Raw genomic sequence first — 24,283 nt, 5'->3', positions numbered from 1 at the left:
AAACATGATTTATTTGAGCCAATCGGGAAAACAAACAACTTACAATTAAATATTAGGTCAGGAAATGTGCCATAAGAATACTTTCAGCTATAAAGAAAAATATAGATGAAATCTCATACAAATAGAGGAATCATGTACTTGGTGAACATTTTTTTATTGAAACAATTCCCGGTTTAAGAGTAGGCGTGTGATTCCCGCCCTCGAATGGGACCACTGCATATTCCGTGGATTTCAGGCAAGATTATTAGAGAAAAAGCCTTAAAATCTGAGAATTTTTTTCCAAAAAGGGTTAACATCAGACAGGTTGATCACAAAATCACATTCACTTTTTTCATGAATGTAGCCGGTCAGATGAAAGAGACAGAAACACCTAATCCTGGGCGGATTTGGTGTATAAAATTAACTGGGATCCGATTTCAACTCGATAGATTCTCAAGTTCGGTAGAAACAGGGTGATACAGTTTATTACAAATTTTCCATTCCACAAAGCCAATGACATCACCATTTCCCAATCAACCGGCCCCGCCTGTATCAACAATCACATAATAAATCCGTGCTATCTTTATTTTTACACGTCTGGTCTATAAAATCTCCATAACAAATAAACTTGTAGTTGGCAGATTTCCATATAAATTAAACATCAATACCGATGAAATAACTAAAATGTTATTACATTTTACTAGCATTACATAATTCTTATGAATTATGTGTGTTCTAGACAGATTTATTTAAACTTAATTGTACAAAAAGTTAACAATAGCTGGACTTTGTAGGTTAACTTAAATGCTGTATGAAAGATAGAAATAGAATAAATGATTATTTGTATGGGTAAAGATATTAATGGACGGTTTTTTGTATAAGTTGTTATTTTTGATCCGAATTTGGAGCAACAGATTACAGAAATCGACCATGAGATACATTTAACGGAATGTCACATATTTAAATAATCTATTCTTCTTCATAGTCGTATACCTCGTAGCTGAGGGCCGTGGTCCTTACGAGCACACAACAACTTGGTACTATTAATGGAGAAGTTTGCCATTGCCTTCTCCATTTTATACAAGTTAATAATCTAGCAGTGTGCAAATTTCCTCTCAATGTTTTCCTTGACCGGAAGCAAGTGGTAGTAGTTGAAAACTACTATACAAGATTCAGATGGGTATGCAAACTCATGTGGCACGAGTAGGATTCGAACCTGGGATCTTTCCACTACAATATAAAGGTTTTTTGACCGAATATCCAATTCATATTACCCCTTCTCCCTTATTTTAACACGTTATTACAATACAAATAAGTTATTACAATAAAATCTTTTGTAAACATAAACATAAACAACATAAGCCAGGTAAAAGGACGCCTTCAATCAGAACAAAACATGTTTAATCCTGGATCTAGAATTTCTTTCCATTCGTTTTGTTTTATCTCAACATAGCCTGAGAGGTTCTTATCTTTGCTTTTTATTACGTTTGCTTCAAACGGAAAACTCGACGTTTTTCCTTGCCTACTTTTGTTTCAAAAAATTCTAATTGCATATTGTAATCACAGAGTATAAAACTTTATAAGACTTTTTTTTAATGGGATTTGGTAAGGGAAAGCATTATTTTTACATTTGATTTATTATTTCTTTTTTTTTATTGTTTTATATTTTTACGTATAAACAAAATTATAACTTTTTGTTTTGACCTCACGAAAGAAATTTAAAAAAAAAATTAATGACATCCCGACAAACAAAAATAAAGGCTATATCAAAATCGGTTTATTAATTTAGGAGTTCTGATATCACAGACATCCAGATACACATAGCACCATAGCCATAGATATATGTGTCCTATGTAATTTTCTGGTTTACGAAACACGTGGCCACCCCAGGTGGCCACGGCTCCTGCAGTTTGCTATGTCAATGACATTCTGAAGGTGCCTTGTTTTCGTCAGGGGTTAAAAGATGTGGCTCGTTTAATTTTTATAAAAGAAAATGGTCTGATGTTTTTAGTATAAAAATACACTCTCTTTGGACATACATTGGATCAATTTGTCCATTGGCCTTTAACAACAATGTCACACATGGGTGAGACTCAGTAAAGTTGGCGCGCTGCCACGCTCGACCGACACTTGCCTTCGATGCTTCGCGTTAAGCTGTAAGGTTTCTGTTTATATAACGAAGGATAGAAATATATTTAGAATAAACATCTTATAAAGCCAACCCAGGAAAGAAGAAAGTGATCATCAAAAATAAAGTAATGTTATTATGTGTAAATGCGAAAATATTCGTTATTCTGTCATTAACGGCGGAAGAAATGATGAAGGATGGATTAAAATCATCGATTCCAACTATGTATATTTTATTTTTAAATACAGATACAGTATCACGTTTACACTAGTACAAAGCCAAGAGTATCAAAATTAAAAAGCCACCTTTAATTTGAATTATTTAACAATTAGTTAGTTCTCAATAACGAATACAACATAGTGTCAAATATTCCGTTTATGAGAAGAATCCACAGTTATAGCACATTTCTTTCATTAATTTTTTAAAATCTATTCAAGATAATATGTAGGTAGCATATTTCAAGGTTTTTCTTGGGCCCCAGACTTTAGAAGTTCAATAATTACTTTTAACTTTATCATTCCAAGGAAATACAAAACTACAAAGACAAATCGTATTTCACCGAGGTGCTGGTATATTGATAATGTTTAGCGCAATTTAGATCTGGTCATATTGAAAATGGACCCTTAGTTGGGTAACGACCTAAGTTGTATGTTTATTACACTGAAGATCGTTAAGAAGATAGAGTAAACTATCTATTTAATGGTTTTCAAGGGTTTAGGACTCCATCAGAACTGTCTTAATCATTAAAACTAATTAAAATGTATACTGATTACGTGTATGCGAACCTACATGCTGCCGGCGGCTCTGCAGACAAAAGTGTCATGTAGATTTATTTAGTTTTTATTTGGTAACAAATAAAAATACATAAATTTTGTGCTTGTATTATCTTTGTTGAACGAAAGATTACATGTATAATGGCGGACTTATCGACCCTAAACAAGGACCCTAAAAAAGCTTAAATATAAAAATATATTCTTTTGTTTTATTTTGTGCTATCTTTGGTACATTGTACACACAAACACTTTAAATCCTATATCGCAAATACTCTTGTAATCACATCGGCTTATTTCATATTTTACCTCGACCTAGTGAAGCTATAGCATGACACGATACGCGCAAAACATAAATTAAAAAGTTTTCCACGACACATTTTCCATAGAATGTAAATGGACACATAATGATCTATACAATTGAAAGGGACACTTCATTAAAATGTAGTAACATGTCCCGGAAAAAATGTTCTAAAAGGGACCCTTCATAGCAAATGCATTGTTATCATGAACAAGTGCCCTTTGACACATTTTTGGCTTTGTTAAAAATGCTGAGGCTCGCCCCATTTTTTGAGCTATAATTTTCAAGTTTTATATTCTCTTCCCATTTCATAGTTAACTTGCTACATCCCAGGGCTCAACTCTTGTTACATAAAACGTTTTTTCTACTCCCATCTCCGCTAAAAGATAAACGTTAAAATTTTGCAAATTTTACGGCTGCAATTTTATTTGCATGTCGTCAACCCACCTTGAGAATGTTATTGTTGCTTATCAGGTGACAATTCTGAGTCTCTTGTCGCTTACGACATTCACATGAGAAAATCGAGTAATCCAATTCTAGGACAGAACTTAATGCCAGATATACAGTTTTGGGATAAATATTTTATTACGTTAGGTTTCAGTTAAATGTGATCAAAATCCGCAAATAAAGTTTGTGTGAAAAGTATCAAAGATATGAATATATCTTTGATACTTTTCACGCAAACTCACAAACATTCACGTAATATTATTAGGATTAAAAGTTATTTTGTTTTCTTGGCGTCTTCCATTACAACTTTTCATTAGTGACGTATTTACTAAAAACATCTCAGTTTATAACATTTAGCTTTTGTAGTGAATGAACAAACGAAACAACGGCAAAACAGCGTCCCGTGAAACGAATCCACAATTTTAGCATTAACCGTAAAAAGTGGAAAAAAAAACATTGCGTTTTCTAGACGGAACATTGCCTATGAACTCCGATTTGAACTCTTATTTCTAAAGGAGTAGAGTTCAATTTTAAATGTTAGTGGTATAGTGGGAATAGAAAGCTTCACTTATGTGAAGACACATATGCACAAAGTGTTTCTGGTTGCATCGCAGTCGGTCCTTTGGTATGCTGCAAAGAAAATCAAGGCTCTTTTTGTTTTATTGTTGACTTGAAACATATAGGATTTTTTACATGGACTAGCGAATTTTATTGAAAGTACAAAAAGACTTTCTATTAAGTAGGTATTTTTTGTTATACTGTGTTTATTTGAAGATTCTTGATAGAATGACAGATATATTCGAATAGTTGAGTCAAACTCAAATATAACGTAGGTAGGTGTAGAAACATTTTATGTTGTACATTTATGTTGTGCATAGACAACATCCATGTTTAGTGATGATCCATGAAAAAAGTATGATTTAATAAAAACTCGAGTTAGGAAACAATAATTGTAACTAGTGGCCCGTCCCAGCTTCACTTGGGTAAAACAATAATAAATTATACACGTAAACCTGCTCCAAAAATCACACTAACCATTGAAAAGCCTGAATCATAATCCGCTGCATAGTTGTAAAGATCTAAGACAGGGACAGACAGAAGCGGAGCGACTTTGTTTTATACTATGTAGTAAGATAAAACAAGAACATACTCGTACTTTAAAGTGAGGGAAAATTAAAAATATTTGGCGTTCCACATTTTCCAGCTATAGCACTGGTATTCATCTTCCTTCGTAAAAATAGGAGCAATTTATGGCATTATATAAATTCAGTAAAGAAAATAATGGCGTTGACTTTCCGTTTCTCATTTGAGCAGAATTCATTCAAAAATGTCAGTTCATTTGTAAAGAATGAAATATTAAAGCTTCGGGCTCGATGTGCTAAAATCTGGGACGCTATCGCGATTCTTTACTCGCGACTTTATCTCGTTTAGTATCGTACAAATACTTATTTTGTATTTATTTGCTAAAAAATCTCGAATCATAAAAACTAATAGATTGTAGTTTTCTGACCAAAAGTACCGCTATGTATTAATTCTATCCATCCAACAGCTTTCACGTGAACGAGTTGATATTTTCAAAAACTGACATATTCATAACATCGATTACATTATAAAACAATTTGCTGTTATGCAGCAACTTTGCCAATGAGACATTTTCTAACAAAAACTCTACCTCAATATAAAAACAAAATAAAATCTCAGTAATTTTTCAAAAGTATCGTCTTACAAGACAGATTTTCACTCAGTATTAAACATATCTTAAATTCTGAATAGAGCTCCAGTAGACTAGACAAGACAGACAATGCAATCCCTTAGAGTACAGGTCCTTTGTCGTAGTCCCTCCAAAATTAAGGTTCATTAAAATTGGCAAGCGAGCGAGCGATCCAGATTCTTTGCTTGGGTAAATTTTATCAATGGTTAAAGATGAATAGTCGATAGTGAAATTTACTTTATTACATACCTATATGATTTTTTAAGTTCACCCAGGTGTGCATACAAATTTAGTTTATTTGATACATTTAACACTATACTTAAAATGATAATTTAGGTGAGTCATGTCTCAATTATTTGAAGAAATCGATTACTGTAGCAAGTTAGGGTTGTCGACGCCACAAATTTGAGTTCACCCTTTTGATGACCTGTAAAATTAATCTCTATCCGCGCGGCCATTAACGGTTCATAACCTACGAGGTGATGGAGAAAAATAACCACGTAACCTTTTGTATTAACCCTATTGAATTTTTCTTTTCAATATATATGTGAACATATACCTGTGATAGGAGAGCATAGAGTTGAAAGTAAAGACAATGAAAAAATTATCATCTACATAAAAATATTCACGCTAGAAATAGCACCACTACGTATCCTCATGTGGATGTCGTACGAAACGACTAAAGGACAGCATAGCATAGCAGTATATTGGAAGCTGATTTTATTATTAACTGATATTGTTTTTTCAGTAGCATTTTCAAGGAGGGAAAATGTCACAGACGAATCATCAAATTTTAAAGTTATATTGTTTATGCTGACGCTTGGCGGCGTCAAGAACCGCAATAGATAAGAGAGTAAGTATAGCAGCGGGAAAATGTACTGTATTTATGCGAAATGATATTAACAAATCGCTTCAAATAGAAGAGTCATACTTCCATGATTATAATTCATTATACTATAAAATATTAACCTATAGGTATATATATGCTTTGATGAAAGACCTTGAATCTTAATTACTCCGGACTGAATTCACAATATTTAAGTAAAATATTAATTGTCCGGCACACGGAGTCGAGCGAGACATAAACATCCTCCTCCGAGCTTCAACATTAATTCTACACAGAAGGATCGTCGCACACTTTCCAACCTTTCTTTGAAAATGTCGTGGCGTAAATACGTCCAAATAGGACGGACGGGAAGTGCCAGGTTCGATTCCTAGCGCGGGCACAGATTATCAAAATCATACACAATGGTTATCTGCGTCCGGACGCAAAGAAAAAACGCGTTGGAGTAAATTAATATCTTGCTCTTAGATAGATAGATAAAGACACCACTTATAGCTATTTATATAGGTATACAAATACAAATGTTGTAAGCACGCGCAAGCACTATAAAAACAACAATAAGCATTCTGTACATTTTATATTTTGTGAGGGAACCGACTAAACGATCGATTGCTGGAGAATACATTATTAATAAAGTTACCGAGCTTCTGAGAAACGGCTTTTTACAAAGATTGGACATATTGACAGCCGAGGGACAACAAATAATGAGAGGAAACGATCAGATAAATTTTCTCGCAAAACGATTTTTTGTTTTGTTTGAGCATTGAAATGATTATCTAATTCTGGAAAATTCTATAACAATAACATTTTATTTATTTTTCTATGGAAATACAAATACAGAAAATGAAAAATATACAGATATACCTACAGTATATAATACTAATAACTAAAATATTTACAACTTCAATACTTTTTTTATTATTTATTGATTGCCTACAAAAGCATACTTAAAATATTTTAACTTTATTTTGTCATTTATTTATATCGCTTATATCTGGAACCTTGTCCCTCATTCTCATCTTCAAAATTACATCGTTGGCCAAACCCGTTTAAAAAATAAACTCCTATTGGGATATTTCTTGAAGTAATGCATAATAATTTGAAAATTCCTGACGTACCTAAATTTAACAGGTTCACACTGATTAACATACAAAAAGGAATTCAAATTCTGCAAAAGTAGAAACCTCAAAAGTGCACGAGGACACTTCAAAACAAGCCTGTCTTAGATTCTCAACTGTTGAACAAAGTCGTTAGAACAAAGGCGTAGTCTCCTATTGAAAATCAGAGTGTTACTCAACAGATGTTATTGACGAATTCTCCCGAACACGTTCTTTTCCAATGGCGGCATTTCATGCCATTTCGTGTGACTAAAAATATGGGAGTTTTTGTTGGCAAATTGAATAACTGTTCTCTTATGTGAAGTATTTATTCGGAGGGACGCGCGCGCGCTTCTTAGTTTTCTTTCTTCCTACGCTTGCAAATATCAATCTAGAAATATAGTTCAAAAAAAGTTTCTTTGAAGCGTATTTCATAATATAGATTCATAACCACTAGTCAAATAAATAATTTCATTCATTCATTACAATAATATGGCTAAGAATGCTACCAATTATTAATAATAAACGCTAATAAAACCCTCCAATTATCAAATAACCAATCATATCACGTTTTCATAACGTTCATGAAAAAAAAAAATCCCGCCTTGTTAGCGAGGATGAAAAATATGACTTGCAGTTGATTCAAATTTGTTTGTGCCGTCCTCATTTAAAATACCTTTCTTTACATACAAATGAACATCGAAGCGTCTTTGTAAGGGTTTCTTTTTCTCGTATAGTACGAATCCCTAAAACATAACCGCTGAATACAGACACCCGATACGTCGGTAGTGGCAACAAGCAGTTTGAGATTTTAACGACACTTTTATGTGCGACTGGAGCCGCGCTGACTACACGTAACTGGCGACGCCATATTGCTTATTGTTTGTTTTGCTGGACCTGCTTCTTTTTGTTATACCTAAATAGGGCACTCCTCAGACAATTCCAAATGAATTTTTAAATCTATCTAGCGGCCCGTCCCGACTTCGCTCTTGTGAAACCATAATAAATTTATACACCAAAACCTTCCTCAGGCATCCATTAAAAAACCCACATCACATCAATCCATTGTATAGTTTAAGAGATCTAAGCATACATATGGGCAGACAGACAGCGGGAAGCGACTTTGTTTTGATTTTGATCTGCATCTTCTTTTGTATTTTGTATAGTCAACAGCACATTTTAGTCCTTTCCAAATTAATTGAAAAATCGCTTCTGTTATCGCCCCCTACGCACATAAGATGCTATGCGGGGTAACTTGACATACGGTCGACTGTATACAAAATAAGGATACAGATATAATGAATATAGAAAAAATCTAATTTTATTTCAGTATTTTACGCCTACAGACAGATATTTGAAACCTTTCTACCTTATTATGTATTTTCAACTTCCACGGAAAGCCCTGGGACGCAGCTCGTTCATAAATATATCGCGGGCAGTAGATACGAGATTAAAGGAGAGGAGATGGAAAGGAGCAGATCTTCGAACCCTAATGAAAATATCAATTTTAAACCCGACCCCTAATTCAAAATGAAAACTATTATGTGCTTTGATTAATAAATATAAATATACTCATATATCTTGTAGGAAACGTTTGATATTGATATAACTAATTTACACACATTCTAGGTAATTAAAATTGTTCTACTTAAAAAAGTTGTAAACATATTTTGAGCGATAATAGTGAAAGTTTAATTAAAAACATTTCTTAGATAGGATGCTATGGCCCGTAGATACATATATGTATATACGAGCCGGTATACCGGCCACAGCATGGAAATCCTATCTCAATTAATTTCAAAGTGTAATAATACCACAGCATAGGTTTGTGGGGAGCAAATTGACATCCAGTAGACTGTAATTTGGTGTGACTAAATGTTACTTCCCCACATTGTGTTCAAATACCGAATATGTGGTTAAATTCCTTTTCTGTACCGTTAGTTTACGTATCGATTACAATTATTACTTACCTTACTTTTTATTTAGATACTTATACTTATTGATTTCACCTTTATAGTCTTAGCGTTTTCCGGTTTCTTCTTGAGTCATACAACGTTGAAGCCCAGAGTGCGGTTTGTTGTTTGTTTTTCTCATGTCCTCTTGACGAAATCACAATTTTTCGGGTTCATTCATTACACACTTAGATACGTCTGTCTGTTTGTTAAATATTTACTGTCATGATATACAATAACTTCCGAAATAAACATAAAAAGTGAACAAATTTAGGATAATAGTTTATCTATTCAATCTTAACACTTTACCTGGAAAAGGAAAATATTGTCACTTTTACCTCGAAAAGGAAAATTTGAACCAACAAGCGGAACTTTCCCGATTTAATATTTATACTATAGTGAGACTTCCTTTTGACACAATGTCTCTCGTCAATATAATGTGACGCGAATATTATTTTCAGGATGTAAACTAACGCTATATCGAAATCGTATCTCAATGATTTTTCCACATTGTAATAGCTATTTTCACGGAATAGGAACTAAGTAGTATTGAAAAATCATGAAAACACGATTATGACTTAACGTTACCCGAATCAACACCATAAATAGGCGCTATTACGTGATACTTTATACTATAAAATTGAATTCGACACTTGCATTTTCTTTTTGTCCGTTATTATGCTTTCTGTTTTGGGATTCTCTCTGAATAACGAAGTGCAAAATTACACGAAGTTTATTAAATTTGCACTTCGACATCGTCTTCTGAATATAGTATCATCTAATGTGGTTTAATAACCCGCTTAGCATCATTTGTTTATTTGCTTTGTTTATATTTTAACCTATAAGCACATTTTGGCCTAAAAGGACTCACATAAACGCATTCAGAGCGCTGGCTGCAACGGATGTTTGTTATTTTTAGGAGGAAATAAAAAGCTTTCCTTCCTGAAATACACGTTTCTCTGAAAATAAAGCGCAGCAATACATTATACAGCTTATTTTGTGTTGTTAGGTGTGGCATTATATAAGAAAATTTACAGAAAAGAAACTTTTTTGAATTTAAAAGTGTTGAGATATAGATTATTTTCTTTTATAAAAGCTGAAATGACGACTGTTAATGATGGTAATCATTGCCTATGCTCGTTTTGGCCATTAATGCCGGCTATATTATAGTTTACCGATTAGTATAATTGAACGAATTGGCTTTATATTGATGCATAATTCCTTACTATATTGAAATATTAAAGGGCAATTTATTTCTTTCATCACATTATCTTACTAAAAATGTTTGGACAGCAAAATGCGCAGGTCCAAATTTGAATTAAGAAAAAACACGAACGGACGAAATACACGTAATCAGACTTTGCGACTCTAATTAATTGCAAGCGAAATTTAAAACGTCAGGTCGCACAAGAATATAAACATAGAACGGACACCGCAATCTTAGGTCTATAAAATACTAGCTATATTATAATCTAAGCCTTCCACAGGAATCATACTTAGTATCTATTTAAAAAACCGCATAAAATGCCGTTGCGTAGTTTTAAAGTTCTAAGCATACATAGGGACAGACAGACAGCGGGCAGCGACTTTGTCTTATAATGTGATGATTATCACGCCTAGACATTCATAAATTTAATACATAAAATTATTAGCTTATCCCATTTTTTATATCCCTGTGGGAAATTCAGGAGGTCCTGCATAATATAAAGCTAATTATTAAATTGTCTCTCATCATTGATAACAATTTAAGAAGCAAACTGTATACATCTATAATAATATATACTTGTATTGATAGGACTAATATATTTATGTAAACTTTATTGCACAAAATACAATAGCTATGTAAAGTACAAGATCCTGCCTATCTTAGGACAAACTGTCTCCTTCTGCACTCTCTATATTATTCGGCTGAACCCAGTAATGACTATGCTATTGTGCTATTATTTCACGTGGAATAATAGCATTTAGGCCATTACCTGTTCGCCAATGAATACGCTACGTGAGTAGCTATAAGCTACTGTTTGAATATAATACTCAATTTCTCCCTGCACTCTAGCGCCACCTCGCATTTTTATTAGTTTCTTTTATTTCTTAGCGAAATAAAAGAAAATACATATTTTAACGGATCATGTCAAACTATAGTATAGTTTTCCATTGCATAATGAAGGCATAGTTGGATAAATGACAACATAAAATGCTACATGAAAAAATCATTTTATCCACAACAAAGTTATTGGGGTTCGAAATTGGCCTGAATTGCTTCGAGAAAAGGATGGTAGGCCGCCGTGCCGCTTTTTTTGCTCGACTTGGGGAAGGCACTGCCGTGCCCTCATATACATAATAAAATTTTAATCTTGTTTTATAATTTCATTTTATGCTTCTGAAATAGATTTGTGTCATAATATCATATTTTCATGTAAATTGTATTAAAATATTCTTAACTATTAATGCACATGGTTCGAGAGAATATCCATGCTGGTGATCCTGCTGAACTGCGTGACCCTCGGCATGTACCAACCCTGCGTCGACGACCAGTGTGTTACAAATAGGTGCAAAATATTACAGGTAACAATCAGTTTATTTCTTTGTTTTAATAAATCAAAACCTTTTGTTTATTTTCTATGTTTATCTGCTGCCAGACTGCTGTTATATTTCAAATTTAGAATTCTACGCACAAATGCACAAGGTCTCGCCATGATGCTTGTACCAAAATTAAAAAGTATTTTAAATCTGGCTGCTAATATCACCAATTATTAAAAAAATAATGTTTTGACATTTCTACGTTTTTTTTAAAATTTAAAATAGGTACCAGCTTTATGTATTTGCAAATTTATTTTTACACGCAGGTTTTTGATGACATCATCTTCGCTTTTTTCACATTGGAGATGAGTATCAAAATGGTAGCCATGGGGGTATACGGACATGGCACTTACTTAGCAGATTCATGGAATAGACTGGATTTTTTCATTGTAATGGCAGGGTAAGTTTTTCTGTCTAGTATGATATTTTTTGACAGTATAATCATTTATTAATATCATATTACTTACACAAAAAGAAAGTATTAAATTACAACGGAATATATTATTATTTTAGAGCACTGGAGTACGCGTTAAACGTAGAAAATATCAACCTATCAGCCATAAGAACAATACGAGTGCTGCGACCACTGCGAGCCATCAACAGGATACCAAGTAAGTACACAAACTAAAAAAAACTTAAAGTATACACCAAGCGATTTTATCTATCACCACTCTGGCTGTCCAATCAATGGCTGGATATACCATATACCAAATAACCGCGGCCAGGCATTGGTTGACCACTAGAGTGGAAATAACATTCGCTCGTTTGGTATAAATCAGTGTTAGCAGAAAAGTTGTTATACCTCGTTTGTTTTTAAAGGTACTTTTATGTGCAGCTTACATAAACGACATACCATATAAATCAAGTAAATGTCCAAAACTAGTATGTGTGTGTAGTACTTCTATAATAATATTATTAATGTGAAAGTGTGTTTAATTGTCCTGCTCATACGGAGCATTGGATTAAGAGCGACAAGCAACTTTTTCACGTGGTGAGAACCGCGGGCTACAGCTAGTAAAAACCGGAGTGCCGGCTGAAATGAAAACTTGAATATTAACGTTGTGCATTTTTGACATCTTACGAATTTTCGACCAGGCACGAGTCACGTGTCCTGGCGCGAGTTTTTTTACCCATCACAAAAAGTGCATAACGCCACTAAAGAAGTTTTCACTTCAAAAAATATGAATTTTGATTAGGTATCTTTTCATACAAATGTATGTACCTACGTTAAATTCGTAGGTAGGTATACAGTTATTCTATCTATTATCGTCTCCTATCATATACAGTTAAGACCAGTAGCTGAGGTTAACCCAGCTTTCATGTCTGGCTTTCATTTAGTTAGCTAGTTGAATTGTTAGTTATATTAATGTACTCTGTCAGTTGAACAGACAAGATTACAGCTAGCTCTTACGCGATCTTTCTCACTGAAATAGAAACTCCGGCTTCGAAATAGCTTCATAGAAAACTTAGTGGTTCAGGATGTTATTCTTAAAACATTAGATAACGTATAGTTTCTAATAACTTAATGATTGTTAAAATTTAAGAATACAATTTTATAATGTTGTTAAATTAAATTTTACTGATTATAAAGAAATATGATTCATGTAATCAAAGTTACTATTTTTTCCTGACAGGTACATGGTTATAGTTTGAATACGGAAACTACTTAAAAGAGAATTTTCATTTATTCGTGTCTTCAAAATTAATGCTGTATAATGTTGATAGTGTCAATAAAAAATATTGTTATAATGGAAAAAAATACTGTATTAGTAAATACATTTCTAATGAAGTTGAAATAATAAAATGAGTAATATCATTAAAATAAGCTAACCTAATTAATAAGATACATTGAAGTAACAAAGAGTCACGACTTCAAAGTGTTGTGAAGTGCCAGCTTATCCATTAATGAGTTGTTGAACAGCACTAAACCTCAATTCTAAATTAAGACAGAAGAACTCTCACTGAAGAGTACTTTAGCGTGACCTACACCCCTGCAGGCAACTCTGTCAAGTTTTCATTATTTTCAGTTCCATAAATTTCCTCAGTGTATTGACACTGACCGAAAATTTATGGAGGATATCTTCAGAGATATTATGATATAGAAAGATCAGTTTTTCTAGAAAAAAAATGAGCTACGTACCTATTCACTTCATTAATTATACTTAAAAGTAAAAATGTTAAAAATAGTTATGATCTTGGTACTTAAATAAGGTTTAATAATTAATTGTATGCATATTAAAAATGCAAAATACGATTACCGACAGGTAACAGGCAAGGAAGATGAACATGTTCTTATTCTTAAATTAATAATCTATACATAAACTCATAATCCTGAAAGGTTAAATAAAATATATGTTCTAGAAATAAAACATTGAAAATAATAAAGACATCAAACAAACTAATAACTTCGAAACAAAATTACAGATTATCCCATAAAGTTCAGTATCAGACAGAAATAGTATGAATACTTGTATCTATATGCTTTTGTTGTGTATGTATTACAAATAAAATGAAATCTTTGTGAAAATTCAAACAACCTTCAGGAATATAAAACTACAATATAATATACGAAATAAGTATCTGTAACGGCCATAAAGAAACAAAAAAAGCTATACACACAAATCACCGAAAATAGCCTCTATATCAAAATTGAAGTGTCTCCGATAAAGTTCAATATTGTAACAATAAACCGTTGCAATAATCGCCCTGGGAAGAAATCTGCGCCTACGGGTGGCACTTATAGAAATTAACCGGGAGTGAAATGAGAGCAGGAGCGTGGGAGGCGATCGATTCGAGCAACAAGTGAGCCCGGACAGCCTTTAGGGCCTGCGCACACTTCAGACTTGGCTCTCGAGTTGCCGTGCAACCATGCTAATGTGTCCGATCAATTAATATTAACTACTTTAACTGTGGTCGGTCAGTACATTTGTAGTTGATTTTAAGAAAGATTTTCAACTTTATGATCTGAACTTAAAACTGTCCCTGTCATAAAAAAATATTTGTGATAAATATCATTTCAGATATCAGAATACCTGATCCTTAATTTAAAAATAGAAATTTATCTTTCCTCAGTCTAAACAGCTACCACCTAAATGCATCTGAAAGATATTTTTTTCCTATCAACTGTTAAATCGGGCATTCCGAAGCACGTGATTATATGTAATAATACCCAAAATCAGAGCACTAAAAAAGTAAAGCCAACAAACAAACTGGAAGTAGGTAATTGTATAAAATATACTTCCATCGGATACCGACAACTCCGGGTCATGAAGCTTCCTAGAACTCGACGCGTGCGATTATGTAAATTTAAAATAATTAACATTACTTACCTAATATGGATATCTTTCTGCTAAATTTATTATTGTTAATGGTATTTGTTTTGAGAGAACATGCGGTGTAATGGATATTGTGAAAATGCATCGGGTATAACAAGAGTAACAAGAATATCACAAAAAAAAAAATGTTGTATTTATTATGACACCAACAAACTATTAATTACTCACCTTTCGTCCAGTTCCAACCTTATCCTACCTCTAAATTTATACTAATATAACATCCATGTAAAGATAAATAATTCGGATAAGTTCAGGTAATATTCAGAAAGGCTGCAAAATGATGGTACCATTTGTGCGCGTGCAATACCGGAGGGAGTCATAAGTAAGAGCATAGGACATAATTTTCACAACATTTTGTAGATTAAGTAATAGGTTGTAGCTTTGACGACAACTTATTAGATTTATATGCATTTATATTAAAAGTAGGTTTATTCTCATAACAAAACGGGGAGAAACTACTTTACAAAATATTCCGCGCTGTTATCTGGGATGTCCGAGCTGCAGAAGATAAGGCACGTTAAACACTCACGACTAAGCCTGGGAGCTTTTTACTCCAGCTAAAAATATACAGGGAATTCGGGTTAAAAGAGAAAAGGAATTTTAATATTTAGTTGCCTCCCTCCCTTTATCTTATTAACTGAATATATAAGTTCTCAATTTCGTTTTATGTGAAGTTAAATTACATATGAGAATCAAAATTTTGGAAGTGTTCTTAAATTAAATTCCTTCAAGAGAGACTATATATTTTCTCAATAAAAACGTTTAATTACAAAAATTCTGAAACCTATATAATCTAAATGTAATTTAAAAACCTATAGTAAAACACCTAATAGAGAGAGGTACGACAACACGAAAACAGGCAAGCGAAACGTGAACGAACAATCTTCATAATGTTTGCGTTTCCCATCCCATCAATACAAAATTACATAATTAAGTATCTTTACTTAGTAGACAGTGAATAATATCACACACGAGTTTAACATATAAGCGCAACTGATCCTAAATAAATAACGGTGTTTCAAAAACGAGCTCGGAACCTATGCAAAATGTTTAAATTTAACTTCATTCGCTATACAGAATGTTAATGAGTTCCACTAGCTTTCGGAGACAATATGAGTAAGTTGAAGGAGAAGGGGACATCACCAAGCAATGGTGTAAGTTGGATGCCGACGACAAGTCGCGGCGACATAACATCGCGACAAGATTATATACGTATGTCTACAAAACGGCTTTCCTTTTAGTGACCTCAGGTTTACAAATACATACAGAAATCAGTCGTGTCGTCGCGACAAACGTCTTGTGTTGTTCCTTGTGGCCTCAGACTTGCACTAACTGGTTACCCACTCAATACAATTTACATATTAAACAGTCACATTCCCTCGATTATACGTCATTCAATTTGCAAAGCGTATTCACCACCTTTCTCAAACATGTCAGGGTTTCTTTGACGTGATCCGACGTCTTCATATCACACGAAATATTGATATTCAATAGCTTATTATGTCACTTAGGATTCCAAAATAATATGATCAAAACTATCCTTCAATAGTCAAGTATATTGGGCACACACAGTAAACATATGATTACAATCCGCTGTACAAGCCGTAATATATATTGATTTTTTTAATCAAAACCATTGTTTTCTTACATTGTCTATCATATCATAGTCATTATTTTATAAGAAATAATTTCAATGTAATAAAACAGACGTATACCTACAAAGTGCCTTAATATAAATTGAAGTAGATACAAAAGAACGCTGAATGTTAAAAAACTTTGTGCAAGAAAGAAATTCAACAAGTTGAAGATTCCAAACTTGGCACGGGGTAAATACGGCAATTCTCCATTGTTAATATAAAAAAAAACCATCTGTGGCTCGGCAACTGGGACACTGCAACGTAACCACAAATTAAATCCAGAATGTAAAGTGATGTCGATACAGAAATATAATCGCATACAACAGTGAAGCGGTCACCTTATAAGTATGATATTTTCCTCGGGGTGAAAGAAAACATCGTGATTCGATTTAACGTAAAATTCTATAATAGCTTTCATTATTCAGTGGAATGTGTCCAGCTTATGGAATCATGAGACAATCAAATAGTATTTTCCCTTGATTTCAGTCGAGGATCTCGATCGCTATTTCTTATTTTTGAATAATCAATATCACATAGAAACTGTGACACAGTCAATTTTATCTGTAAACAACCTGTAAGGTCCCCAGTCTCTTCTTTATGTTATTGAGTTGTACAAATTTAAAGTATAAATATACTATATCTGTTACTGTGACTATTTTATGTCCAGTCCGCAGACCGCTTGCTCGCGGTTAGACATACATCGGCACTAATTCGCCTCCGCCGAAATTTATTGCCCCCATGTGCGTTTTTATTCTTTTTATTCCGCTAAATTGAAATGAATATATCGATTTATAACTGTACGGTTCATATTTTATGCAAAGTTAATGTTTTGCTGACATGTATTGTTCGTTTATATATATATATTTTCGTTCGTTTATGTATAGTCACTGGACTTTGTTGTTCAGTTTTTTTTTATTTATAATGTTTTTGGGTTAATTTATTATTACAATTGCTCATTCATATTTTATTTTATTATTTAGTCAAAATGTTACTACTACCTCAACGATACGTAATTAGTGAACGTATCCATTAACAGCCCTGTCGAAATTGGGCTTCTGTATTCGCGTGGCACTAATCCTCTCCCGGCCGCCGCTCGTGTAACAAATTAATTGAAATCCATCTGCTCCCGGGAAACTGCACTTCAGCAGTAAATAAATCAAACCCGTCAAATAATACGCTACAACAATTTTAGTTTTTCACCACAGATTGAAATTTTAGCTGTGCTATCAATCACTCTGCGGTTGAACGTCTAACTTTGCAACGAGATCCAATTTGTGGTTGATATCGAGGAGTTCGTAACACGAACCCTCAGTAATGTACTTGTAGGAGTGAGCGATAAATAATATTAACACACATTTGGTATATTAATTTATTTACCTCAACAATATTCAGCTCGTGAGCTTCGAATCCGTAATTGTGAAAGTTTGTTGTGCAAGTGCACATGTTTTATTCGATATGCATAAAATAGGTACCTAACTAATTCTATGCAGATCAATTCTGTAAAATTTATAGCATAGCTGCTATAAATTTTAAGCTATTATATTTGGTATTCATAAAGTCATAAAACATAGCCATAAAATTGAATCATATCTTGATCATTAAATTGTTCCTTACGTCTTTTCACAGGTATGAGAATCCTAGTGATGCTTCTTCTGGACACGTTACCGATGCTCGGAAATGTTCTACTCCTGTGCTTCTTCGTATTCTTCATATTTGGTATAGTCGGAGTTCAGCTCTGGGAAGGAATCCTAAGACAACGCTGCGAGCTGGTGCTTCCACCTCACGTTAAGATACCAAAGTATGTTATTAACATTTTATCATCATGTAGACTTATAGCAAATAAGCAGGGAACTTATAACTCTTGTATCTGTTTCGCTTTGATAACGTAAATACGTTAAAGTTCACTTATAACAGAAACAGAAGTTTTTCATATTTGAATGACAACAAATTTGACATATTTTGTGGATGAAATGGCAGCTAAAATGACTTTTTCATTTTGTTCCACTTGCTCGAAAGCGCTCGTCTTAGCGGCACGTCCCATGCTAACGTTGACTGCATGCAATATTTAACGCTTTCATCCCACGAGCACATCCTCGCTGCTCTGTCGTTTTAATATTTTACATTTTATCATTGTGTACCATGTTTTTCATCGTTACTAACAACAATTTTAAATCGCGCATGTTAACTATCTTAGCTTATTGCCATTTAAGATATATATACACATGTAAATATTGCATTCTGTCAACACTCACATCGGAACAAACATGATGAATAACTGTCAGTACACGCATGACCATTCAGAGATGTAGCAAAATTCGTATATTTGCGTGATTTTAGATAACATTTGTATGATATGACATTTGCATTTTAAATTTTGCTACATTGCAAGGTTGGTTCACATCAGCCTAACATCGTAACATCATAGTTACCATCATATCAAATGAAAACAACAAATGCAGAGTAGACTTAGATACATAGTCAGACATAGATTTTAGAAGTAGTACATCAAACACTGTGATCATAAAATGTGTATTGTCCAATACCCTACATCGAATCTACTTTGATCAACTACTCATAAACAAATGAAAATTTTATTTACATCAAGATACCTACATAATGTATGATAATAAAAACTAATAAATTAGATTTTAGGTACATAACACCCGTCACCGCTTCCTAACTTTATGTTCCAGAGACCTGTCCGAATGGTACAGAGTGCGCGTCAGAGTGAACTCGTAAGGATCTGCGATCAAACTTATAAATGTTTCTGTTAAGAACATCGAAACTGTTGTTACGTGTACCTTCCCACATCTGCCGTCCAGATGTGCTTCTGTATTTGCTTCCCGCACACGAACTGGCAGTTTTATTTATTCATGAAATTTCAATTTGTGTAACTTTATTTTCTTAAAAAAAAATAAAAAGAATTTTTGTTATATTCCCAGAACTGCCAGTTTGTTTTCAATCGAATAAAATGAAGGTAGTTCTATCGATCTCCTCTATCTACAGTATGTCGATATTCCAATTTTTTTATATCTGTACGTATACTTACACTGATTGTCTTTCTGCAATGAATACCTGTATCCATTCTCCTTAATAGTTTGCACAAAATTTACGGATATATATTGCAAATTAGTTGCAGCTTTGCTGCTGAAATATTTGTGTATACATAATATTATACTACATACATTTATGATATTAATATTATATTCTAGTCTCTTACAATCTGTACCATTCTTTAATACCTACACAACAAATCTAAAGCAGACATAACAACAAAAAACAATATTTATTGTTTTTGTTCTAGTAATTTCTTTCAACATACCTAGTATCTGAATTTTATAAATGGCATCCAAAACTCTAAAAGGTAAATCCTGCAAAGGAAACCCATCTGGGTATTACTTTATCTTCCTTGATATTGCTATACTTACAAAACGTGACCGACATAACATTGCTTTTTGTGTGTAATTGATTATTTTTGTACACATCTGGGCTTCGATTTTAAGTTACCGCTGGACCTAACATCTTAAGTCCAGCGCTTATGCTAACTAATCATTAGCTCCATGTCAGTGATAACTTCATGCTCAATCCAAGCCTACTCATAAAATCACTACACGATGAAAGCGCTAAAGAGACATTTGAAAAAGTTGAAGAGCACAATAAAACTCTTATGGCGATCATCAAGAGAACAAGGGCTCTAACGACTGGCCGCCAAATGATGTGGGTTACAGGCAAAAGCTCACGGCCGAGAGCCGAGGCCGCTGCTACGTGATAACGACCTCTGGGGGCACCGGCGTTAATCTTACTGATCCACTAATATTTACCTGCCCTTTCTCAAACTCTATTAGCACCATTCGACAACTAATTGATCCTGACTTAGACAAATTACTTAACTCGTTTTAGATTTACAATTTCAACCAAAATGCTGCTTCCTTATAAGCATGTATGCATCATGTATGCTGTATGTATTATCATGTGCAAAATATAGATAGTGCATGTATTCATAGACGCTTCGTACATTCTTCATTGATAAGTCAATTTTAATTTTAGAAAGGAATGCATTCATTTCATGTAATGTTAGAATTTATTTTAAAACATGAATTCTTGTTGAAACTCATCCAAATCATAATATTCGGTAATAAAAAACAAGTCGGATTTCTATTAATATTTAACACTATTAATAGAATAACATCTACAACTTGATTACTTGTTAACTTTCCAACAAATTGTGTTTAACTATTTCTACCCTCACATTGGACAAAAGACTTTATCGAAGACGTTAGAATGTGTTAACTTGTTCTTCAAACTTGAACTAAAAGATAATTTCCTGTGTATGAAGTTAAGTTTTCAATATTTTCTAGATATTCTTCTTGTCAATTATATTTTATTAAGACAACAAAGGAACATAACTTGATAATTGATTATAACAAGAGCAGTGCGTGCATCCAATTACGCGTACAAGTATTTCAGTAAACCATAACAAGTTATCAAATTCCTGAATCAATCTATATGTATCGTTTATTTCTCGTACAGCATCTCCTACCACTACGAGTTTTCCAAAGAGCTGGACTACATTTGCACGACGCCAGCCGACAGTGGAATGCATACCTGCGGAAACTTCCCTCCTTACCGCTATGGAGCCCTGGTCTGCAACGAGACAGCCAAGCCTTACTCCTACAACTACCCGACGACCAACTCCTGCGTCAACTGGAACCAGTATTATACGAACTGCTCCCAAAGAGGCCCAAACCCATTCCAAGGCACTATATCCTTTGACAATATTGGCCTTGCTTGGGTAGCTATATTTTTGGTAAGCATTTCATTTTACTTATTTAATAGCATTTTTTGCTTTAATTATGTTTAGGTAAAACATAACAATAAGCTAAACCATTGCAGATTTTAAAAATAAGTACTCGATACTCTAAATAAAGGTACTAGGATCTTACAAATATTTATTTTGTTCAGTTTACATCTGAAGCTTTTCGACAGTGAAATTTTAGATCATGTGTGAAACAGAAAATATATCGCTTCTACATATTTTATGTTTAGAGTAAGCAATAAGTATTTATAGTTTTATGAAAGATGACTAACTTTAAAGTAAACTAATCATAAATAGTAATCTTCGTTCATAGACCGTATTCATATTTCTAGCTATAGAATAAATGCAAAGCTGAAAACAGCGTGAATCAAAAATATGGCCTACTTTGTTAGATTGTCAATTACATTACGAGAAATTTTATTGACCCAACCACGAATGTTATGATACCACACTAAAGATACCAAAACTCTATTATGGTTTTATTAGCTTTTTCAATTAATTTCGAACTAAACTCGTAGTAGTAAGACATAGCAACTGTTGTCTATGAAATTTTCTGTTCATGCCATAGATTTACAAGATACTGATGATGTATTCACATCACATTAATTGCTAGTTTTCTTATTCTAACAAAATGTTTGCTTATTATTTATTATCCTCCTTATGATATACGGGTATAGATACATCATTTACGGAACTACCTATTTAATCTTGTGTCTTCTTTGTGCCCTTAATCGTCCGTAACTTACTTGTGACAAAAAAAACTGCATAATCATGTAATCTGACACAAGAACCAATAAATGCTATCTATATACAATAAGTATTATAAAACTTTATACTAATTCAAGACACTGTTTAGCCCGTAATTTTTCAATACATTTCTCGTTAGTCGAAATAGTTTTAAATTACGATTTTAGAAAATCCATTATCATTTCTTTACAGTATATTTTTAGTGCAAAAATCTAACTACCTACTCGCAGCAACAGTTTCGTCAGCAAGACAAAACCGTTTTGCAATTTCCTCATTTCCAGGTAATATCGCTAGAAGGTTGGACAGACATAATGTATTACGTACAAGACGCGCACAGCTTCTGGGATTGGATCTACTTTGTCCTGCTCATTGTCGTGAGTATCTTAAAGGTTTCTGATAACAATATTAATTCGTAAAGGGATTGCATTTTATTCATTCTTTGATATTGAATTTATGCTGAATAGGCAGATCAAACTAACTCTCCTCTAAAAGGTTTTCTGGAAGATATTTCATTTGAAATAAATAGCACCCTTGTATTCGTTTTTATAATGTACTCTATAAGGTTTTTTGTGTATATAAATTGATCAATAAACAATCAGTTTTATCTTTGCATACATTATTTTACTTGACCGATCGTGATGACTCAAGACATAAATTGTTATCTGATAGCCAGCTACCACTCAACAGGCGACGACGAATTAATGGGTATCAATCCAGTTTCGAATACAACCAAATAATCCAACAGTGAAGAAAATATTCTGATGATTCTGATAACTTTACACGAATGTAAAAACACTTAAATCGTATAATTTATTCGCAGATCGGATCATTCTTCATGATCAACCTCTGCCTGGTCGTAATTGCGACTCAATTCAGCGAGACGAAAAAGAGGGAAATGGAACGCATGCGAGCTGAAAGGGCTAGGTTCACATCGTCTTCCACTCTGGCTTCGTCCACCAACAACAGTGAACCTGCAACTTGCTACGCTGAGATCGTGAAGTATGTCGCGCATTTGTGGAGGCGGTTTAAACGGAGGATGGCTAAGAAAATCAGGTTGGTTAAGACGGATTTATTTACAAATTATAACTTGGCAGGTGTTATTATACGTAAAAATTTAAATTACATAGTATTTCTCAAACTGTTGGCATTTAACAGCGACCACTGCTGAAGAATTACTGATAGAAGCTCATTTTTAACAGTGTTGGTCCCTATCATGCCAGAAGGGCTAATTATGTAATTGAAAATTTAATTGCAACAAGTTACTAGGGTTTTCTATTCTGACCAACTAAACGGAACAAAAACGCTTATGCCAAATGGAACTCCATGCGGCAGCACAATCATTAAGGAATTCTGTAATAGCAAAACCCTTGTATTCGTTTTTATAATGTTTTTGTAATCTTCATCATCGTTCTTCATTCATCGATATTATGTTTTATAACTGGTCTTTGAATTTATAAATTCAAATATGATAGATGACATTATAATAGCTGCAGTTTCACTCCCGTAAGAAATTCAATGAACATAAGCTAACTAGTATTTATCTAAGCAACTTTTTGTGTGGAAACTATACAGATCACAGCGATAAAAGTTGGGCTTAGTCCAAGGTTCCGTGATAAATCTAGTTCTATGTTATAACATATTACATTCCAGTCAATGCCGTTGGTTGTAATTGGAATAGTTTATTCATATAAACTTTATCGTATATGTTCATATATATTCGTTCGGTATCGGTTCGGTCTCAATGCTATGAGACTTGTGGTTCCACTACATTACGGTCGGACGGAAGACATGAATCCCGGGTCACCGCCTGTGGATCGAAAGTCCCACGTTTGAATCCTACTCGGTGCCACATGATTTTGTATACTAATCTAACTAAAATATAGAGCTATCTTCGAAATAAAACTATCTTCGAAAAATCGAGTGGGTTGAGTCAGTGGAT

General features: G+C 33.5%; 1 protein-coding gene across 7 annotated transcripts in view; it reads left to right on the top strand.

Moving 5' to 3' along the window:
* The window catches only part of LOC128673657 (voltage-dependent T-type calcium channel subunit alpha-1G-like), a 97,809-nt gene that overhangs the window by 53,850 nt on the left and 19,676 nt on the right, over positions 1–24,283 (top strand). For 5 of the 7 annotated variants that reach the window (XM_053751657.2, XM_053751658.2, XM_053751651.2 and 2 more), the window contains exons 4-11: positions 11,685–11,794; positions 12,076–12,209; positions 12,323–12,420; positions 18,408–18,579; positions 19,475–19,516; positions 21,312–21,588; positions 22,626–22,718; positions 23,165–23,397. In XM_053751657.2, coding sequence (XP_053607632.1) covers positions 11,685–11,794; positions 12,076–12,209; positions 12,323–12,420; positions 18,408–18,579; positions 19,475–19,516; positions 21,312–21,588; positions 22,626–22,718; positions 23,165–23,397 — 1,159 coding nt within the window. The remainder of the gene's footprint in view (positions 1–11,684; positions 11,795–12,075; positions 12,210–12,322; positions 12,421–18,407; positions 18,580–19,474; positions 19,517–21,311; positions 21,589–22,625; positions 22,719–23,164; positions 23,398–24,283) is intronic. The other 2 variants (XM_053751656.2, XM_053751653.2) reach the window with 1 other exon arrangement.

This window comes from Plodia interpunctella, chromosome 11 (assembly GCF_027563975.2).
Source record: "Plodia interpunctella isolate USDA-ARS_2022_Savannah chromosome 11, ilPloInte3.2, whole genome shotgun sequence".
Taxonomy (NCBI): Eukaryota; Metazoa; Arthropoda; class Insecta; order Lepidoptera; family Pyralidae; genus Plodia; species Plodia interpunctella.
The sequence above is the reverse complement of the archived record's forward strand: the minus strand, read 5'-3'. Positions and strand labels throughout refer to the sequence as shown.